The sequence below is a fragment of the Symphalangus syndactylus genome, chromosome 2, assembly GCF_028878055.3.
Source record: "Symphalangus syndactylus isolate Jambi chromosome 2, NHGRI_mSymSyn1-v2.1_pri, whole genome shotgun sequence".
In the NCBI taxonomy this organism is placed as follows: domain Eukaryota; kingdom Metazoa; phylum Chordata; class Mammalia; order Primates; family Hylobatidae; genus Symphalangus; species Symphalangus syndactylus.
Window position 1 is genome coordinate 36,132,045 of NC_072424.2, and position 19,582 is coordinate 36,151,626.

General features: G+C 52.9%; 1 protein-coding gene across 5 annotated transcripts; it reads right to left on the bottom strand.

Moving 5' to 3' along the window:
• Positions 1-2,150: 2,150 nt before the first annotated feature.
• Positions 2,151-18,612, bottom strand: MFSD13A (major facilitator superfamily domain containing 13A). Of its 5 annotated transcripts, none has more exons than XM_063627764.1 (11): positions 18,523-18,594; positions 10,494-10,583; positions 10,139-10,381; positions 9,257-9,339; positions 8,839-9,054; positions 8,216-8,671; positions 7,937-8,060; positions 6,381-6,477; positions 5,590-5,761; positions 5,222-5,415; positions 2,151-3,483 (listed from the first exon to the last, which is right to left on the bottom strand). In XM_063627764.1, exons 3-11 carry the CDS (start codon positions 10,304-10,306, stop codon positions 3,221-3,223), a joined length of 1,773 nt encoding a protein of 590 aa, XP_063483834.1. In that variant the 5' UTR covers positions 10,307-10,381; positions 10,494-10,583; positions 18,523-18,594; the 3' UTR covers positions 2,151-3,220. The 5 variants fall into 5 exon arrangements, with proteins under 5 accessions (XP_063483834.1, XP_055106579.2, XP_055106592.2 ...); XM_055250604.2 differs by lacking the exon at positions 8,839-9,054 and adding an exon at positions 13,270-13,375 and having other exon boundaries at positions 8,216-8,668; positions 18,523-18,586; XM_055250617.2 differs by lacking the exon at positions 8,839-9,054 and having other exon boundaries at positions 8,216-8,668; positions 18,523-18,592.
• Positions 18,613-19,582: the final 970 nt, after the last annotated feature.

Consider the following 19,582-nt stretch of genomic DNA (forward strand, 5'->3'; position numbering starts at 1 on the left):
GCTGGGCCTCTATCTGTCTGTCACCAGGGCCAAGCGGGAAGAGGAAGAGCAGCAGGCCCTGAATCTGAGGTGGTGACTGGGCCTGATCCATCCTCTAGAGGGCATCATTGCACCAGCCAGCCTTGTCCAGGGCATAGCCCAAGTCCCAGCCTGTCAGGTGGATGCAGAGAAAAGGGTGATCACACCACAGCCTAAGTTCAAGAACAGAAGGTCCCACTCCTGTGTACACTCTAGCCCATGGGTAAGACTCAACTCCAGATGACAGGAGCAACTCTCAACATCGCTGAAATCAAAGATTCTCAAAAAAATCAAGTGAATAAGAAGGCCAGGAGCTTGGCCGGGCACGGTGGCTCACACCATGCCTGTAATCCCAGCACTTTGGGAGGCCAAGGCAAGTGGATCACAAGGTCAGGAGTTCAAGACCAGCCTGGCCAAGATGGTGAGATCCCGTCTCTACTAAAAACTACAAAAATTAGCTGGGCGCGGTGGCAGGCGCCTGTAATCCCAGCTACTCGGGAGGCTGAGGCAGGAGAATCGCTTGAACCCAGGCAGTAGAGGTTGCAGTGAGCCGAGATCACACCAGCCTGAGCGACAGAGTAAGACTCTGTCTCAAAAAAAAAAAAAAAAAAAAAAAAAAAAAGGCTAGGAGCTTATTACAGTGCAGTTTCCAGGGCCCATGCTCAGATATCCTGATTAATCACTTCTCCATTTAAAACCTGCACTTGGGAGGAAAATTGCCAGGTCTTTGCCAAATGGTAACTATTTAATCTTCCCAATAACCTTACAAAATATATGTGCTTTTGTTGTCCATTTTACAGATAAGGATTTGGAGCCACAGAAAGATTAAGCAATTTCCCAAAGTTCTGCCTTTTTTTTTTTGAGATCATGTCTCACTTTGTCACCAGGCTAGAGTACAGAGGCACGATCTCAATCTCCGCTCACTGCAACCTCTGCCTCCTGAGTTCAAGCAATTCTCCTGCCTCAGCCTCCCAAGTAGCTGGGATTACAGGTGCCTGCCACCGTGCCCAGCTAATTTTCATATTTTTAATAGAGATGGGGTTTGACCATGTTGGCCAGGCTGGTCTCGAACTTCTGACCTCAGGTGATCTACCTGCCTCGGCCTCCCAAAGTGCTGGGATTACAGGTGTGAGCCACCGCGCCCAGCGCTGGCCTTTCTTAATCTAGAATGTAAACCCAGGCCGTAGAACCTACAGCCTACATTTTTAATCACCATGCAGCCTGTAAAAAAACATTGACCTAGAGCAGTGGTTCCCAATTGGAACCAATTTTGCCTCCCAGGACACATCTGGCAATGCCTGGAGATATATTTGTCACAACTGGTGTGTGTTGGGGGTGCTAAACTTCTACAACAGAGAACAATCTGGCCCCAAATATCTCTAGTGCCAAGGTTGAGAAATGGTGGCTGACGGTCATGGTTTTCAGCGCCAGCTGCATGATGAAATCACCTACAGAGATGTTCAAAATCCTACTGCCCAGGCCATACCCCAGACACATTAAGTCAGAATCCCAAGGAATGGAATTCAGATGTCAGTATTTTTTAAGTTCCCCAGGGGACCCCAAGGCTGAGAACCTCGGGCCTAAAAGAGGCTCCTCTCTCTTTGACTACCATGTCCAGCAGTGATACATGGGAAATGCACGGAGGCCTAACAGTCATTTTGGGCCCGAGTGCCTATGCAGTTACCAATCTATGTTTTTCTCCCTGGCACCTTGGTAACCCACCACTATTTTTTTTTTTTTTTTTTGAGATGGAGTCTCATTCTGTTGCCCAAGTTGGAGTGCATGCAGTGGCGCGATCAATGCAACCTCCTCCTCCTGGGTTCAAGCAATTCTCCTGCCCCAGCCTCCCGAGTAGCTGGGATTACAGGCACACACCACCACACCTGGCTAATTTTTGTATTTTTAGTAGAGATGGGGTTTTGCCATGTTGGCTCAGGCTGGTCTCAAACTCAAGACCTCAGGTGATCCACCCACCTTGGCTTCCCAAAGTGCTGGGATTACAGGCGTAAGCCACTGCGCCCGGCCTACCTACCACTCTTATTCAGAAAAATGCTCTCGGGGGCTTTTTCTAGTCAGTAAGGAATCCTAGTTCTCAACCCCAGCAACCCACCACTCACTCACACAGCACAGACTTGAGGAAAAAGAATGGCCAACTTTAATCAGTCTGTAAGGAAATAAACATCTTTAGAGGCCGTGTGGGGGTGGGGGAGCCCTGCAGCAGAGGAGGCATGCCACTTCAAGCACAGCTGAAGCAGAGAAACCTCTCAGAGAAACCACTAGAAGGGTGGACCGAGGGGGAAGTGGGACTTACAGTCAGCTTTCCCTGACTGGGCAAAAGGGAGCAGTTGCGGTATTAGAAGTGGTTCCTGAGTCCACCACAGCAGCCAGCTCCAGCCAGGCAGCGGGATGGGCTCCCACGCCCCATGGCAGGCCCGTGTGCACCACAGGGCAGCCCCCTCCCTTCTTGGTCCTCTTCCAGCCTCCTGCCTTACAAGAGAAACACGTCCCTGAGCACATATGGCCCAGCCTTTGCCCAAGCTGAGCCAGACAGCTAAGCAGAGATTTTGACCACAGTGATGCTCCTGGCTCAGCCCCAGGAGCTCCCTGCTGCCATGTTTTCCAGGCTGCACTAGAGGAAGGCAGTGGAGCAGGATGCTGGTAAAACTAGCTCCTGGCCGAGTGGGGTGGCTCACGCCTGTATTCCCAGCACTTTGGGAGACCAAGGCAGGCAGATCACTTGAGGTCAGGAGTTCAAGACCAGCCTGGCCAACGTGGTGAAACCCTGTCTCTACTAAATAATACAAAAATTAGGCCGGCCACAGTGGCTCACGCCTGTAATCCCAGCACTCTGGGAGGCTGAGGCGGGCTGATCACCTAAGGTCAGGGGTTTGAGACTAGCCTGGCCAACGTGATGAAACCCTGTCTCTACTAAAAATACAAAAAGAAGCCGGGCATGGTGGCACGCTCCTGTAATCCCAGCTACTCGGGAGGCTGAGGCAGGAGAATTGCTTGAACCCGGGTGGCGGTTTCGGTGAGCCTAGATTGTACCACTGCACTCCAGCCTGAGCAACAGATCCATTTTTTTGGGCCACATCTCAACAAAAAAACCAACTATGAAATCCTTAAAAAAAAAAAAAAAAAAAACTGGCTCCTCCCCCAGGCTGCCAGCAGCGTCCTCAGAGGGGTGACCTTGCCACAGTTCTCACACCATCTTAACATCCAGGGTTTGGGCCTGTGACAGGTTCTGGCGCTGGGCCTTGACCATGTGCAGGCGTCTCCCATGCAGCGTGAACTGGGACCAGGTGAAGAGCTGCAGCAGAGCACAGGTGATGGGCACCAGCACCAGCAGGTAGAAGCAGCCCTGGCGGAGCATCGGGGCCTGTGCAGGGGCCGGAGCTGGGGGCTCTGGCCAGGGATAGGCACTCCCCACAGGGGTTATGAGGGACTGCTGGAAGAGGTCATGACCTAGGACAAGAGAGCACAGAAAGACCATGGTCAGCCCATTGCCCTCCAAGCCTTGGTGCCCTCCAAGTCCATGGTGTAACATCTCAGACACCACATGGACATGTCCAGACCACAACTCCTGATTCCTCCAAACCCGCTCCTCTCCTATTCTTCCCATCTCAGTGACGGGCACCACCATCTACCCAATAACTCAGGCCCAAAACCTCAAAGTCCTCCTCAGTTCCCTGGTTCGTTTCACGCCATCACTCCCCAACACCCAATCCTTCATCTCCCCCCAACTCCAAAATGCATCCCACCTGCCACCACCCTGGCCCAAGTCTCCATGGCCTCTGCCACAGTCTCCCAAAGATCTCCCTGCTGTCCCCATTCTGGCCTCCCTATGATCTGCTGTCCATATGGCAGCCAGAGTGAACTTTTTTTTTTTTTTGAGAGATGGAGTCTCGCTCTGTCGCCTAGGCTGGAGTGAAGTAGCATGATCTCCGCTCACTGCAACCTCTGCCTCCCAGGTTCAAGCGATTCTCCTGCCTCAGCTTCCCAAATAGCTGGGACTACAGGCATGTGCCACCACACCCAGCTAATTTTTGTATTTTTTAGTAGAGACGGGGGTTTCGCTATATGTTGACCAAGCTGGTCTCAAACTCCTGACCTCAGGTGATCTGCCCTCCTCAGCCTCCCAAAGTGCTGGGATTACAGGTGTGAGCCACCTCACCCAGCCCAGAGTGAATTTTATTTAAAAAGTCAATCACACCACGTCACTTCCCTGTTTAAAACCCTTCCTGGCCGGGCGTGGTGGCTCATGCCTGTAATCCCAGCACTTTGGGAGGCCGAGGTGGGTGGATCACCTGAGCTCAGGAGTTTGAGACCAGCCTGGGCAACCCGGCAAAACCCTATCTCTACATAAAATACAAAAAGTTACCCAGGCATGGTGGCATACGCCTGTGGTCCCAACTACTTGGGAGGCTGAGGTGGCAGGCTCACTTGAACCTGGGAGGTCGAGGCTGCAGTGAGCCAAGATCGTGCCACTGCACTCCAGCCTGGGTGACAGGGAGACCCTATCTCAAAAAAATAATAAATAAATAAATAAATAAATAAATAAATAAATAAATAAATAAAAAACCCTCCCAACAGCTTGCTTCCAACACTGCCCTAATCAACAAAGTCCTCTTCACTTTTCCAGCCACATCTCCTCATCACCCCTGACACCCTGGGCCTTTGCGCCTGCTGTTCCCTCTGCCTGCGATTCACTGAGACCTTTTCTAGACATATCCTTGCCACTCAGCTCACATCCTGAGGGGCACCTTCTCGGAGAGACCTTCCCTGATGACACTACATAGCTTCTTGGTCACGCCGTCCCACATCACCCTAATTTCACCATAACACTATCACTGCCTGATAATGTCTTGTTTGGCTGTTTATTGCCAACCCCGCCCCACCCCTGACTAGAATACAAGCTCCGTGGTGGCAAAGACCTTGTCTGTCTTATTCATGGTTAGCTCCCTGGCACCCAGAGCAGGACCTGCAGAGAAGGGATTCCGTACATATTTGTTGAATGAATGAATAAATGAATGAACTAAAAAAGCATGGCAGAATCGGTGACCCAGTGACTCTAGCCATGTTGAGGGGACGCCAGTTGCCACCTTCCCTCACTGGACCCAGAGTCCAGGCTTGCCAGCCAGTGTGCCAGGTAAGCTGTGCCCCCTGGAGCCTTAAGAGCCCTTGCCTGCCACCAGGCCCTCACCTGTGTAGAAACAGAGCAGCCAGGTGCCCAGCAGTGGGGCAAAGGTCTGGCCTGGCTTGGTAACCAGGGCAACCATGCCAAAGAGGAGTGCCGAGGCTGCCTGCTTGCGGTGGTTCAGCACCAGGTCCTCGTCTACCAGGTCAGTGACCACCAAGGTCAGCAGCTTACAGGTGCCCTCAGTGAAGACGCGGTTGCTGCAGTAGAGGGAGAGAGCAGGCAGGAATGAAGGCGTGGGATGGAGGTGTTGTGGGGAGCGTGGGATGGAGGTGTGGGGAGCGTGGGATGGAGGTGTTGTGGGGAGCGTGGGATGGAGGTGTTGTGAGGAGCGTGGGATGGAGGTGTTGTGGGGAGCGTGGGCAGGGGCATACCTGGCAATGAAGAGGCACAGCAGGCTGAGGTGGTCCGGGCCGGCCAACAACATGAGCAGGCTAAGGCCTAGCTTGAGCAGGAAGAGCCCCCGCACCACCGCGTAGACGCCCCAGCGCCGGCACAGGGACAGGAAGTAGAGGTTGTTGAGATGGGGAGCGACATAGGAGAGGCCTGGGGAGGGAGAAGGGGCGCCACCTTGTCAAGGGCACTGCTGCAGTGCCAGTGAGCGCCATCAACTTCACGGCCGACTGCATTCCTGTACACTAGCGATGCACTGGGCTCTGTGCTAAGAGCTTCACTGTCTTAGTTCATCCTCACAGCCCCTTAAGGTGAGTACTATTATCATCCCCACTTTATGGGTGAGAAAGAGAGGCCCAAAAAGATGAACTAACCCACTCGAGGCTGCCCACCAGATGAGCACAGAGTCAAGACTCACACCCAGGCCCATCAGATGATACTCCTCTGTGTTAACCAGCCACTGCACCCCCTCAGGTTGCCACCATCTCCAAGAGGACCAACACCAGCACAGCCTCTGCCCCCCCAACCCCCACCACACCCTGCCCCCCCCTGCCCACTGCACCCGGCAGCACTTGGTGTCTTAAAAAGATTGTCCCTGGCTGGGCGCAGTGGCTCACACCTGTAATCCCAGTACTTTGGGAGGCAGAGGCAGGTGGATCACAGGGTCGGGAAATGGAGACCATCCCGGCTAATACGGTGAAACCCCATCTCTACTAAAAATACAGGTCTCTCTCCTTCCAGCCTGCATGAAGCACCCAAGGCCCCCACTCACCCAACAGGATGGAGCCTGTGGAAAGGGAGATATGGTCGGACAACAGATGCTCCAGGAAGAGAGGGAAGAAGTTGCTGTTGAAGTGGCAGTGGAAGACCTGCAACCCAACAGGGACAGTGAGAAGGCTTCCAGGGGGAGGGGAGCTGACAAGGCCAGAAGCCAACAGGGAAGCACACATCCCCCCCAACCCCCCATCCTCAGAGCAGCAAGAGCAAGAGCAGGCCTTTTTCCCCATGTCCCTAAACACAGAACATGCCAGAACACAACCTAAAACCACATTCCTGGTGCTATCTAACTTTGCTAAAAAGTTAGAAGCCATGGCAAAATAGTATTGGAGCAATTAAAAGCTTTTTCTTTTTAATTGAAAACACATTAGTGAGGCTGGGCACAGGGGCTTACACTTGTAATCCTAGCACCTTAGCACTTTGGGAGGCCAAGGCAGGCAGATCACTTAAGGCCAGGAGTTTGAGATCAGCCTGGCCAACATGGCGAAACCCCGTCTCTACTAAAAATATAAAAAATTAGTTGGGTGTTGTGTTGCATGCCTATAATCCCAGCTACCCAGGAAGCTGAAGTGGGAGAATCATTTGAACCCAGGAGGCAGAGGTTGCAGTGAGCCTAGATCATGCCACTACACTCCAGCCTGGGCAACAAAGTGAGAAGAAAAAAAAAAAAAAAGAAAACACATTAGTGAAACTAATTTCATAACATGAAAACAGTTTATTTCTAAGTTCAGCTAGTTTATATACTACATGTTTTAGATACAGCACTTGGCTCTTCTTCTTTTTTTAGAGATGGAGGCTTTCTCTGCCGCCCAGGCTGGAGTGCAGTGGTGCAATCATAACTCACTGCAGCCTCGAACTCCTGGGCTCAAGCGGTCTTTCCACCTTGGTATCCCAAAGTGCTGGGATTACAGGCATGAGCCACCGCACCTGGCAGCTCTTGATGTCTTAAAAAGATTGTTAGAGGGTCCCCAAAGGGGGCATCTCTGTCTCATATCCTCACTTTACAGGAGAGGACAGGGCTACCCAGAGAGCCTGAGACCTGCCTAAGATCATATAGAGAGGGAAAAGCTCAGAGGGAGCTAGAATCCAGGCCTCCTGACTACTCAACCTCCATTCCTGCCATTGAATTGCCCAGCAGACCTCCTGGGTGGCCCAGAACTCAGTTCCCAGTTCTTTTTTTTTTTTCTTTGAGGCGTCGTCTCACTCTGTTGCCCAGACTGGAGTACAGTGGTGCCATCTTAGCTCACTGCAACCTCCGCCTTCCGGGTTCAAGTGATTCTCCTGCCTCAGCCTCCCAAGTAGCTGGAATTACAGATATGCTGGAATTACACCACGCCCAGCTAATTTTTGTATTTTTATGGGGTTTCACCATGTTAGCCAGGCTGGTCTCGAACTCCTGTCCTCAAGTGATCCACCCACCTCAGCCTCCCAAAGTGCTGGGACTACAGGCATGAGCCACCATGCCTGGCCGAGTTCCCAGCTCTTAAGGAGTCTGTCCCCTTGAGTGAAGTCCAGCCCAGCTGTAAAGGGGCCGGGAGCTGCTCCCCATACCTGCACCAGGTCCATGCTCACGAACCACAGGAAGTTCCGATGGCGTGCCAGCTGCCGGAGATACTGGCCCAAGGTGATGCTGTCTGCCTCCTCACTGCCCACAAGCAGCTCCTCTCCACACAGGCTATGGGGCAGAAGGGAGTGGAGAACTGCCTGGGGCTGGCCAGAGTTATCCCCCAACACATCCCAGGGCAGCCCCCATCAGCCGGGGACCCAGCACCAAAATCAGACTTAGAAGGTTGCTGGTGAGGACCTGAAGAGCCGGGTCTGGCCACTCACCCGCTATCCACAGCCAGGCCTGAGCACCCTGGGTCCTTTCGGGCCACCTCAACCCGCCGCCTCAGCAGCTGTGTGGCCCCCAGAAAGCCCAGCCCAGAGCTAACAGCCAGTGTCACGCAGAAAGCGCGGAAGGAGGAGAAATCCTCCTTGTTCCAAAAGGCATAGGATGCAAAGACAGAGAGGGAGCCGGCCGCGCTGAAGAGGGAGCAGTAGAAGTTGAGGTGGGTGCGGTCGTGGGCTGAGAGGGCCAGGTCGGCCAGCAAGGCGTGGTGGTGCAGGTCCACGAGTGTCAGGAAGCCATCATAGAGGCACAGGCACAGCAAGAACTGCAGGCCAGCTGGGGCCCAGGGCACCCAGAACGCCAGGAACGACAGCGCCAGCAGCGGCCCATGCCAGCCCAGGGCCTGCACCCGGGCCAGCACCACGGCCTTTGAGGAGAGCCCAGTGCCTGACCTGCTGGGGAAAGGAGAGTTGTTGGGAGATGCCCTGTCAGACTTGGCAGGCTAAAGTTCCCCTTGCCCAGGCATCAGGGGAAGGATGGAGGCCCAGGGTGTGGGACTCACAACAGGGTGGTCCCACTGTCCCCTAAGTCCCCAGTCTGCAATTTAGGAAGCACAACTCACCAGTGGGTACATTCCCTCCTCTGCCCCAATTTCCACCCCCTTATTAGCCTGTCAGGCTGATGGCCAAAGGGTATGGGATGCCCACTTCTCAAGGTTGGGGGTGATGATGGGCTCAAGCAGGGATGGGGCAAAGGAATCTTCCAGAAGCAGCAGAGGGTGTTTGCAGTCCACAGTCCAGAGGGGACAGCCAAGCCAAGCCAGGGTAGATCTCTTCCCCTGCCGAGCCAGGCAAGTGTACGTCCAAGGCCACCTCTCTAACCCAAACAGAGCACCCTGGACCCCAGTAAGGGAAGAGGCATGGGCAACACTGAAATAGTCTCCCCTTCCTTCCCCACCCCAAACACAGGCAGGGGTCCTCCCTCCTGGGTAGCAGTAGAGTGGGACTGAACCAATTACAAGCTGTTCCCAATACACCAACCGGGGCTGGGAGCTGAGGAACTGCCGGTCACTGAGCCAACCGAAGAGGGGGTCATTGAGGCTGTTCCAGAGGAGAAACACCGTCTGCAGGCAGAGGGGAGACAGGCAGGTGGGCTCTAGACAGCGTCCTCTCCAGGGCTCCTCCCACCCCAGCCTGCTCACCACCCCTCAAAGATGGCCCCAGCTTTCCTACCTGCAAACCTTTGCTCGTGTCAGTTCCTCTGCTAAAACCCACTCTGGCTGGGCGCGGTGGCTCACACCTGTAATCCCAGCACTTTGGGAGGCCAAGGCAGGTGGATCACCTGAGGTCAGGAGTTTGAGACCAGCCTGGCCAACATGGTGAAACCTCGTCTCTACTAAAAATACAAAAATTAGCCGGGCATGGTGGTGGGCGCTTGTAATCCCATCTACTCATGAGGTTGAGACAGGAGAATCACTTGAACCAGGAAGGCAGAGGTTGCAGTGAGCTGAGATTGTGCCATTGCACTCCAGCCTGTGAGACAAAAGTGAAACTCCATCTCAAAAAAAAAAAAAAACCTACTCTGCCAGTCAAACCACTGCCCCATTCAAACTGCCACCCATCCAGGGCCCAGCTGGTAAATGTATGCAGCTGATAAATTCATATATGTGAATCTATTATATATATGAGTATACAGAACAGCAACTATGTAAGACAGTGGCCAGGAAAGCCAGTCTAGTCCCCACCAAGGAGAAGTCATCAAGGCCTCCACAGCTTTTCTTGATGAGTCTTGGTGAACAACCTGGACTGCCCATGCCTCTGACTGGGTGGGACCTGGCACCTGCAATCTGCCCAGCAGTCTGGGCAGCCTCTAGTCTCCACCCCACCCCCTCCTCCATGTTGGCCACCCAGCGCTGGCCCTACCTCTCCAACCCAGAAGGCCATTTTGTTGATCTTGTACACTGAGACAAAGGTGTCCACATAGTAGAGCAGGAAGACATTGTGCAGGATGGTGGTGAACAGAGCTAGGGAGCCATAGACCACAGCCGTGGGCAGACCCAGCAACCAGGCCTGGGGCCGACCCAGCCCCATGGCTGCAGCCCCAGCCTTAGCCCCAGGAGCACCGGGGAGGGCTCATGGCCACAGGTGGTCTTGCCATCCTCATCCCTGGGGAATAAGGAACCAGTGAGCAACAGGGATCAGAGCCAGCTCTGCTCTTAACCCCAGACCTCTGAATCATTTAAAAACTCATTTCCAACAGGAGAGAGTTTGTACTTACAACAGTGCTGGGAATTATGAATGAAGCACAACGGAAACAGTGCTGAGCTAGACACCACTAATCTGGGAGTGACTCGAGGAAACAGAGAGCCTGTGGGAAGAGACGGTAGACACCCAGCAAGTGCTGAGCCAGGTCGCATGCCAGGGCTGGATGCTCGACGTCTTTTTTTTTTTTTTTTTTTTTTGAGACGGAGTCTCGCTCTGTTGCCCAGCCTGGAGTGCAGTAGCGCTATCTCCGCTTACTGTAAGCTCCACCTCCCAGATTCACGCCATTCTCCTGCCTCAGCCTTCCGAGTAGCTGGGACCACAGGCACCCGCCACCACGCCCAGCTAATTTTTTATATTTTTAGTAGAGACGGGGTTTCACCAGGATGGTCTCGATCTCCTGACCTTGTGATCCACCCACCTCGGCCTCCCAAAGTGCTGGGATTACAGGCATGAGCCACTGCTCCCGGCCTCAGTGTCTTCTTAAATTGCACTGTGTGACTTTAATGGTCTAGACGGGACAACCCTGAGCTTGGGCACAAAATGCGCTTACAGTAAAACGTCAGGCAGTTACCCAACCCAGGCCTTAGCTTCCTCTTCTGCAAAAGGTAAAGGAGATTGTTATGCCTATTTTGCAAATCATAAGGATTAAACGACGTAACTCACAGAAAGCACTCACTGTTGGTATTAATGAGGAAGACGGGAAGGGAAGTGCCAGAAACGGAAGGACGTGGTCCCTTTAAATGATATGGAAGCAGGGAAGGGAAGTACTGGGTAGAGGAGGGCATGGTCCCTGGCTAGGGCTCCACCCTTGGGCCCGACCTAGGTGAGGACAGGCCTTTGTTTTTTTCCTGCCCAAATGTTGCATTTCCCAAGACCACCCCGGCCCAAGCCACGCCCCCATCCTGTTTTTATAAAAACCGTGAGACCCAGCGAGGTGCCGGGGCTCACGCCTGTAATCCCAGCACTTTGGGAGGCCGAGGTGGGTGGATCACCTGAGGTCAGGAGTTCGAGACCAGCCTGGCCAACACGGTGAAACCCCATCTCTACTAAAAATACAAAAAATTAGCCGGGTGTGGTGGCACATGCCTGTAATCCCAGCTACTAGGGAGGCTGAGGGAGGAGAATTGCTTGAACCCGGGAGGTAGGGGCTGCAGTGAGCCAAGATTGCACCAGTGCACACTAGCCTCGGCACCAAGAGCGAAACTCAGTCTCAAAAAGAAAAAAAGAAGAAGCACTCTAAGCCTGCAAGTCCCCACCACCATCCCCGTGGGCCACAGTGATCCTATCTTGTCCCAAGGCAGGAGGATGGCCTTTCCCTGAGGCCCTTGAACCCCCTGAAGAAAATGCATTTATTTTTTCCTCAAAGCTTTATTCAAGTCTAATTGACAAACACTAAACTGCACAGTTTTCAAAGCATGCAAGCTGATAAGCTTTACCATATGCATGTACTTGTGAAATCATAACCACAAACAAGATAATGAACACATCCATCACCCTACATGCCCTCGACACTGCTTTTCTGAGTAACATATGTTAAAAAGACATATGGGGCTGGGCGGAGTGGCTCACACCTGTAATCCCAGCACTTTGGGAGGCCAAGGTGGGCAGATCACTTGAGGCCAAGAATTTGAGACCAGTCTGGCCAACATGGCAAAACCCCGTCTCTACTAAAAATACAAAAATTAGCCGGCATGGTGGCGGGCGCCTGTAATCCCAGCTACTCGGGAGCTGAGGCAGGAGAATCGCTTGAACCCCAGAGGTGGAGGTTACAGTGAGCCCAGATCACGCCACTGCACTCCAGCCTGGGCGACAGAGCGAGACTCTACCTCAAAAAGAAATACAAATAAATTTTTTTAAATGATGAGCATTAAAGCTTTACATATCATTACTATCCAACCTCTCAGCCCTTCCCTAAAATGGAGAGGCCCCATGCCCGCCACACAGGGATGAGATGGGAATTAAATGAGATGCCCTCTAAAGGTGCTTGGGGCTGTAAAGCACAATGTCCACCTCTGTTACTATCCTTAGCAGGGTCACTTACTCCAATTCCTCCAGGGCTTTCAGAACTCTCCTGCCTTTGTCAAGATGGAGTGAAGGCTCCCCACGCCTACCCAGATGCCCAGTGATTTGTCCTTGTTGCTGGAGAAGGTGAGCCCTGAACACAAGGTCCCCAGCCTCCCCCAGCCACCTCCCTGCACCCACACTGCGTAGAAGAAAACCTCAAAGGTTAATGAGATGGAACAGGTATGACTTCTGCCATCAGCAGGGCCTGGGTTCAAATCCCAACTGTACTTCCTACTAAGAGTGTAACCTCAGGCAATTCAACCCTTCTGGCCTGGAGTTTCCTCATCTATAAAATGGGGTAATAATGCTTATTTTTTTTTTTTTTTTTGAGGTGGAGTCTTGCTCTGTTGCCCAGGCTGGAGTGTAATGGCGCAATCTTGGCTCACTGCAACCTCCGCCTCCCAGGTTCAAGCAATTCTCCCACCTCAGCCTCCTGAGTAGCTGGGATTACAGGCACCTGCCACCATGCCCGGCTAATTTTTGTATTTTTAGTAGAGATGGGGGTTTCACCATGTTGCCCAGGCTGGTCTTGAACTCCTGACCTCAGGTGATCTACCCACCTCAGCCTCCCAAAGTGCTGGGATTACAGGTGTGAGCCACTGCGCCCGGCCAATAATGCCTATCTTTACAGGGGTACAGAAAGGATTAAACAAATGTCCAGGAAGCACAGAGCACTGTGCTGTCACACAGAAGATGCTCAGAAACTAGCTTTTTATTGGGCTCACCTAGATCAGGGTAGGAGCAGGGGAATATCCTTGTAATTGGGCTCCTTCCTCAGGTAAGGGAATTTGAAAAGATGGGTCACACGAGGAAATGTCAGAAGATGGGGGCCTGCAAGGAGCAGGAACACATACAATGTTTGAGAATGCCAAAGACAAACTGCCCCTGGCCCCCTGTAGACCTGTGCCAACTGCAACTTGTCCAGGAAAACAGCCACCCTGGAGAGGAAGCTGAGGCAGGAGTGTGCAGGGTTACTCTTTTAATGGTTTCTCTCCTAGATTCCACTCCTCCATCGGGAAACAGCCTTCCCCCACTTGCCCTCCCCACCCTCAATCCGCCCCAGCAGAGAACAGCAGCCCCACCTCTCCCAGGGAAGAACAGCTTGGAGCCCACACCAGCCTCCTTGCATAAGCTGGTGAGAAATCCTGTAACCTGCAACCAACTCCACCCACCTCCCTGGCACCTTCCAAGACCCATCCTCATGGTCCCAGCTGGTGGCCTTGAGCCAGCCACTCCCTCTCCCTGAGCCTCAGACTCCTCGCCCACAAAGTGGGGATGTTAATGTCAACCTCTTAGATGGCTGTGGGCTGAAATGCAAAAGGAATTTAAAGCCAAGTGCCTGCTACATGGAAGACCCTCAATACACAGCAGCTATTTCTTTTTTTAAGATGGAGTCTCGCTCTGTCACCCAGGCTGGAGTGCAATGGCTCAATCTCAGCTCACTGCAACCTCCACCTCCCGGGTTCCAGCAATTCTCCTTCCTCAGTCTCCTCAGTAGCTGGGATTACAGGCACCTGCCACCACACCCAGCTAATTTTTTTTTCTTTTTGTAGAGATGGAGTCTTGCTCTGTTGCCCAGGCTGGAGTGCAGTGGCACAATCTAGGCTCACTGCAACCTCTGCCTCCTGGGTTCAAGCCATTCTCCTGCCTCAGCCTCCTGAGTAGCTGGGATTACAGGCGCCCGCCACCGCACTCGGCAAATTTTTTTTTGTATATTTAGTAGAGACGGGGGTTTCACCATATTGGTCAGGCTGGTCTCGAACTCCTGACCTCGTGATCTGCCTGCCTTGGCCTCCCAAAGTACTGGGATTACAGCCATGAGCCTCCACACCCGGCCTAATTTTTGTATTTTTCATAGAACTGGGGTTTCACCATATTGGCCAGGCTGGTCTCGAACTCCTGACCTCAAGTGATCTGCCTGCCTCGGCCTCCCAAAGTGTTGGGATTACAGGTGTGAGCCACTATGCCTGGCCCACAGTAGCCATTTTCTTTTTCTTTTTCTTTTTCTTTTTTTAAGACAGAGTCTCGATCTGTTGCCCAGGCTGGAGTGCAGTGGCACAATCTCGGCTTACTGCAACTTCTGCCTCCCAGGTTCAAGCAATTCTCCTGCTTCAGCCACCTGAGTAGCTGGGATTACAGGCGTGTGCCACCACGCCCAGCTAATTTTTGTATTTTTAGTAGAGACAGGGTTTCACCATGTTGGTCAGGTTAGTCTTGAACTCCTGACCTCGTGATCCGCCCACCTCGGCCTCCCAAACTGCTGGGATTACAGGCTTGAGCCACTGCACCCGGCCCACAGTAGCCATTTTCTTTCCATTTCTTTGAAGTTTGGTTTCATGACTTTTTTTTTTTTTTTTTTTTTTTGAGACACAGTCTCACTCTGTCGCCCAGGCTAGAGTGCAGTGGTGGGATCTTGGCTCACTGCAACCTCCGCCTCCCAGGTTCAAGAAATTTTCCCAAGGCCGGGCGTGGTGGCTCACGCCTGTAATCCCAGCACTTTGGGAGGCCGAGGCGGGCGGATCACGAGGTCAGGAGATCGAGACCATCCTGGCTAACACGGTGAAACCCCGTCTCTACTAAAAATACAAAAAATTAGCTGGGCTAGGTGGCGGACGCCTGTAGCCCCAGCTACTCAGGAGGCTGAGGCAGGAGAATGGTGTGAACCCCAGGGGGCGGAGCCTGCAGTAAGCCGAGATCGCGCCACTGCACTCCAGCCTGGGCGACAGCAAGACTCCGTCTCAAAAAAAAAAAAAAAAAAAGAAATTTTCCTGCCTCAGCCTCTGAAATAGTTGGGATCACAGGCGTGTGCCATCATGCCTGGCTAATTTTTGTATTTTTTGTACAGACGGGGTTTCGCCACGTTGGCCAGGCTGGTCTTGAACTCCTGACCTCAAGTGATCCGCCCGCCTTGGCCTCCTGAAGTGCTGACTCACAGGCGAGAGCCACCGTGTGGTTTCATGATCTTTAAAGATCAGTCACGGCCGGGTGCGGTGGCTCACACCTGTAATCCCAACACTTTGGGAGGCTGAGGTGGGTGGATCACGAGGTCAGGAGATCCAGACCATCCTGGCTAACATGGTGAAACCCCATCTCTACTAAAAATACAAAAAAAATTAGCCCGGCGCAGGGGCGGGCACCTGTAGTCCCAGCTACTTGGAGGCTGAGGCAGGAGAATGGCGTGAACCCGGGAGGCGGAGCTTGCAGTGAGCCGAGATCGCGGCACTGCACTCCAGCCTGGGCGACAGAGCAAGACTCCGTCTCAAAAAAAAAAAAAGATCAGTCACTAGGTGGGGCGTGGTGGCTCATGCCTGTAATTTTAGCACTTTGGAAGGCCAAGACAGAAGTATCACTTGGGGCCAGAAGTTAGAGACCAGCTGGGGCAACATCAATCAAAAATAAAAATCATTGACTTTTCTGCCAAATCCATGATTGAAATTGTCTTTCCAGCACCCAAGCTTTACGCTTTTTGCCACCCGGAATATCCTAGCCTCTCTTGTCTGCCATCCATCAAATTCCTTTTTAAACGCCACCTCCACACTTTTGTTCATGCTGTTCCTGTCAGCTAAGATACCCTAGGATAACTATATACTATTCCTCTGCCATAGAGGGTATGCTTGGCTTCTATATCCATCATCAGACCTCTTACAGCTCTGTTACTATCTGCATTCACGTTTTGTACATGAAGAAACCAAGGCTCTGAAGATTAAATAACAGGCCCAAGTTACAAAGCTAGCAGGTGCTGGAGTCAAGATTCAAAACAGGTTTTGACTAAAACAACAGCTTTCTCACTTCATCATCCCCCCACACCCTACCCCCATCTTATCAAATCCTGCTCATCCACTGTCACGGCTTTCCCAAGCACACCCAATCAGGTGTTCTCTCCCGTTTTCCCCCTTATCAGGCATCCAAATGCCTCCCTTCCCCTCCTCCAGCCCACAGGCTTCTTAAAAGCAGGGCTGATACCGGGCGTGGTGGCTCCTGCCTGTAATCTCAGCCCTTTGGGAGGCCGACGCGGGCGAATCACGAGGTCAGGAGATCGAGATCATCCTGGCTAACACGGTGAAACCACTACTAAAAATATAAAAATTAGCCAGGCATGGTGGCGGGCACGCCTATTGTACCAGCTTACTCGGGAGGCTGAGGCAGGAGAATAGCGTGAACCCAGGAGGCGGAGCTTGCAGTGAGCCTGAGCCGAGATCGCGCCACTGCACTCCAGCAGCCTGGAGGACAGAGTGAGACTGTCTCTAAAAAAAAAAAAAAAAAAAAAGCAGGGCTGGGTTAGTCCCGCCCTTAATCCCTGCCCTTTGCCTCCACCAGGCTCCTTCAGCGGGCTCAGTCAATCCCTGCTGGGTCGATTGGCCCCTAAAAGGTCAATATGAATATCCTCAGCCCTAGGGAACAGCAGCAGCAGTCATAGGAAAACTGTCATCCTCAGACCCCACTGTGCCCCTCCTAGCTCTGTGTTCTGCTTAACTGTGGGAGTCGGAGAGAAGGGGCAGCCTGGGAGGCTTGATGTGCCTCTCTGAGTAAGACACTAAAGCAAGGCAGCAGGTACAAAGAATAGTGATCATAACAGAGGAACATTTACTAAGCTTTCGCCGGGTGCACAGCACTGTGCTAAGAGACACAGAAACAATCTGGGAAGAGAGCTCAGAGCAGCGAGGGAGAAAGGGGCCACATCAGGAAGGGTTTTGTAAACCTTGTACAAGATTCTATGCTGAGGACAACAGGTGGGGCGCTGGGGTGGGGAAGTGACAGAATCAGATCTGTTTGGAAGAAGCCCTCTAGCAGGTGTCAAAACTCTTCCCCTTCACCCTGTCAGGCCCCTGGGAGGTAAAGACTAGAAAGGGATGGAAGCAGCAGCATCTCCCTGATTTCTGAACCAATCTATGGTGGGTGGGGGAGGTTGATGAATTTAATGGCGGAAACCAAGAATGTCGAACTGGGCCCCTGGAGTGAGGGGCATCAGACTGTACAAGAGACATTAGTGCAGAGGTAAAAGCTACGAAGAGGCATAATTTGGAGTCAGGAGCCCTGGGTCAGGTGTGAACATTATCTTTAACTTACTATCTGAGTCTATTCCTACATCTGTGAAGCAGAGAAAACAATTCCATTCTCTGCCTGTCCTCAGGAATACCAAATGAACATGAAAGGTATAATATGTGCCCTTTTCTCAACAGGCAGCTGACCTCTGAATTGTCTGCTGTGCTTCCTGTTTCACTCTCGGGGTCTTGTCTTCCTGCCGGGTCTCCCCACAGCAGGGTCTAGCACCAGGGTTGGGGGGTGGGGGCCCATCCTCCTCCTCCGGCTGGAAATGAGCTTTCAACTTGTTGAGATGAGGACCTTCTCCCTCTCCCTCCCCCACAGGTCCCTGAAGAGGCGACAGCTTCACCTCAGGACCACCCACCCCTCCCAAGCCACTGAGGAGTTTGGGATCAGCCCAGGAGCTCTTCACTCAATAGCTGGTGCTGAAACACGTGTAGGGCTGCTCCCCACCGCCTGCACGTTAAAATCACCTGAGGAGCTGTGCAGTAATACCGAGGCCCAGGCCTCACCCAGAACAGTTAAATCGGAATCTCTTCGGGCGGGCCCAGCATCGGTGTTTTTTTAAAGCTCCCCAAGTGCCACCAGGGTTAAATGCCTTTATGCTAATGGAACGGATCCCAGCCTGACCAGTGCATCCCTCGATCCCAGACCACCAGGGAGCTATCTGACCCACTGCATCCCTTTCCTCCAGACCCCCGGAGAGGCTTTCTGCGAGGATTCCACCCTTGCCCCCTTGAACCCCTCTTCTTCTGCCCGGACCACAGAACTCTCCCAGTCCACAGTATGATCACCCCGAAGACCCCCGCAGATAGCCCCCATGACTCCCAGAGCGCAAAGCATTCCCCTCCCCCTCGGGTCTGTCGTTTGTGCCAGATCGGCCCCAGCCCAGCCCGCTCCTGCCCGCGAGCCCCGGCCTCTGGCCAGCGTCTCACCGCAATCGTAGCCGGCGAAGCCTAATCCCACGGCTGGCGGGAGCCAGGTGCGAGCCAGTGCGCCTGCGCGCGCTTCTGGGGCTTCTCCAGCCTCTCCCTCCGCCCCCGCCCAGCGATTGGCTCCGCGCGGCCCCGGCACCGCAGCTCCGGCAGGTGACCGCGCCTGAGGCTGCCGCCGCCATGTTTGTCACGGGCGCTTGCCCTTAACGACTAAAATTAAAAGTAGACACTGGCAAATAGGGTCAGGTTGCCTGGATTCCCGAGCAGCTCAACCCCTCTCCTTTACCTCCACGATAACTTAATATCATTTAAGTTCAAACCAACACGTTTTTTTGTAAGCGCTCACCTTCCTTCCCTCCTTGCCTAGTACTCGTTGGGAGAACAAAGAGAGGTCCAGCAGCCTCCATTGAGTCTTGTGGTCTGAGCAGATGCACAGCTGCAGCCTACTTGGAGGTGGCAGCGGCTCGATCTGGGACTCCCTGATGCTGAATCATGAGCCCTTCCAGGGTGGACAGGTCCAGGTTGAGCTGTGGGCACCAGGGCTCTAGCCACAGGAGCCAGGGCTGAAGGTGGGGAACAGCCACCAGGGCCTGAATGAGCAACCATGCAGCACAACCTCTTTGTATTAATAACGGTAATAATAAAACATAAGGAGTACTGAGTGCTTGCTATGTGCCCTGTACTACATTCAGAACAACACGTGCATTCTCTTGTTGAGTCCTCACATCATTCCTAGGAGGTAGGCGCTTTTATCCACATTTTATACGTGAAGAAACTGCGGTTCAGAGAGATTCAATGACACGCAAACAGCAAGGGCCCAGTCGAGGTGGAACCCGCTATCCTGACTCCCACAACAGGAGTCTTTCCTCTTCCCACACCTGCACAAAATCAAGTTTTGTTTTGCTCAATGTAGGCTGTGGAGGATGTTTTATGTTTTCTCCAAATTGGCCTGTAAGCCTGGATAGGTTTTTGGGCAAACAAACAGCACACATTCCAGCTCTGCCTGGTTCCCCTACCTTGGGACACAGGGCAAAGAGCCTGTGGCCCTTGCCTTATGGGG

Coding starts and splice junctions, on each gene's coding strand:
- MFSD13A (XM_063627764.1), bottom strand. CDS start 10,306: ATGGGGCTGGGTCGGCCCCAGGCCTGGTTGCTGGGTCTGCCCACGGCT. Junction 5,762..6,380: donor CACAGGCTCCATCCTGTTGG/GTGAGTGGGGGC, acceptor CTCCCTCCCCAG/GCCTCTCCTATGTCGCTCCC. Junction 5,416..5,589: donor CTGTGCCTCTTCATTGCCAG/GTATGCCCCTGC, acceptor CCTCTACTGCAG/CAACCGCGTCTTCACTGAGG.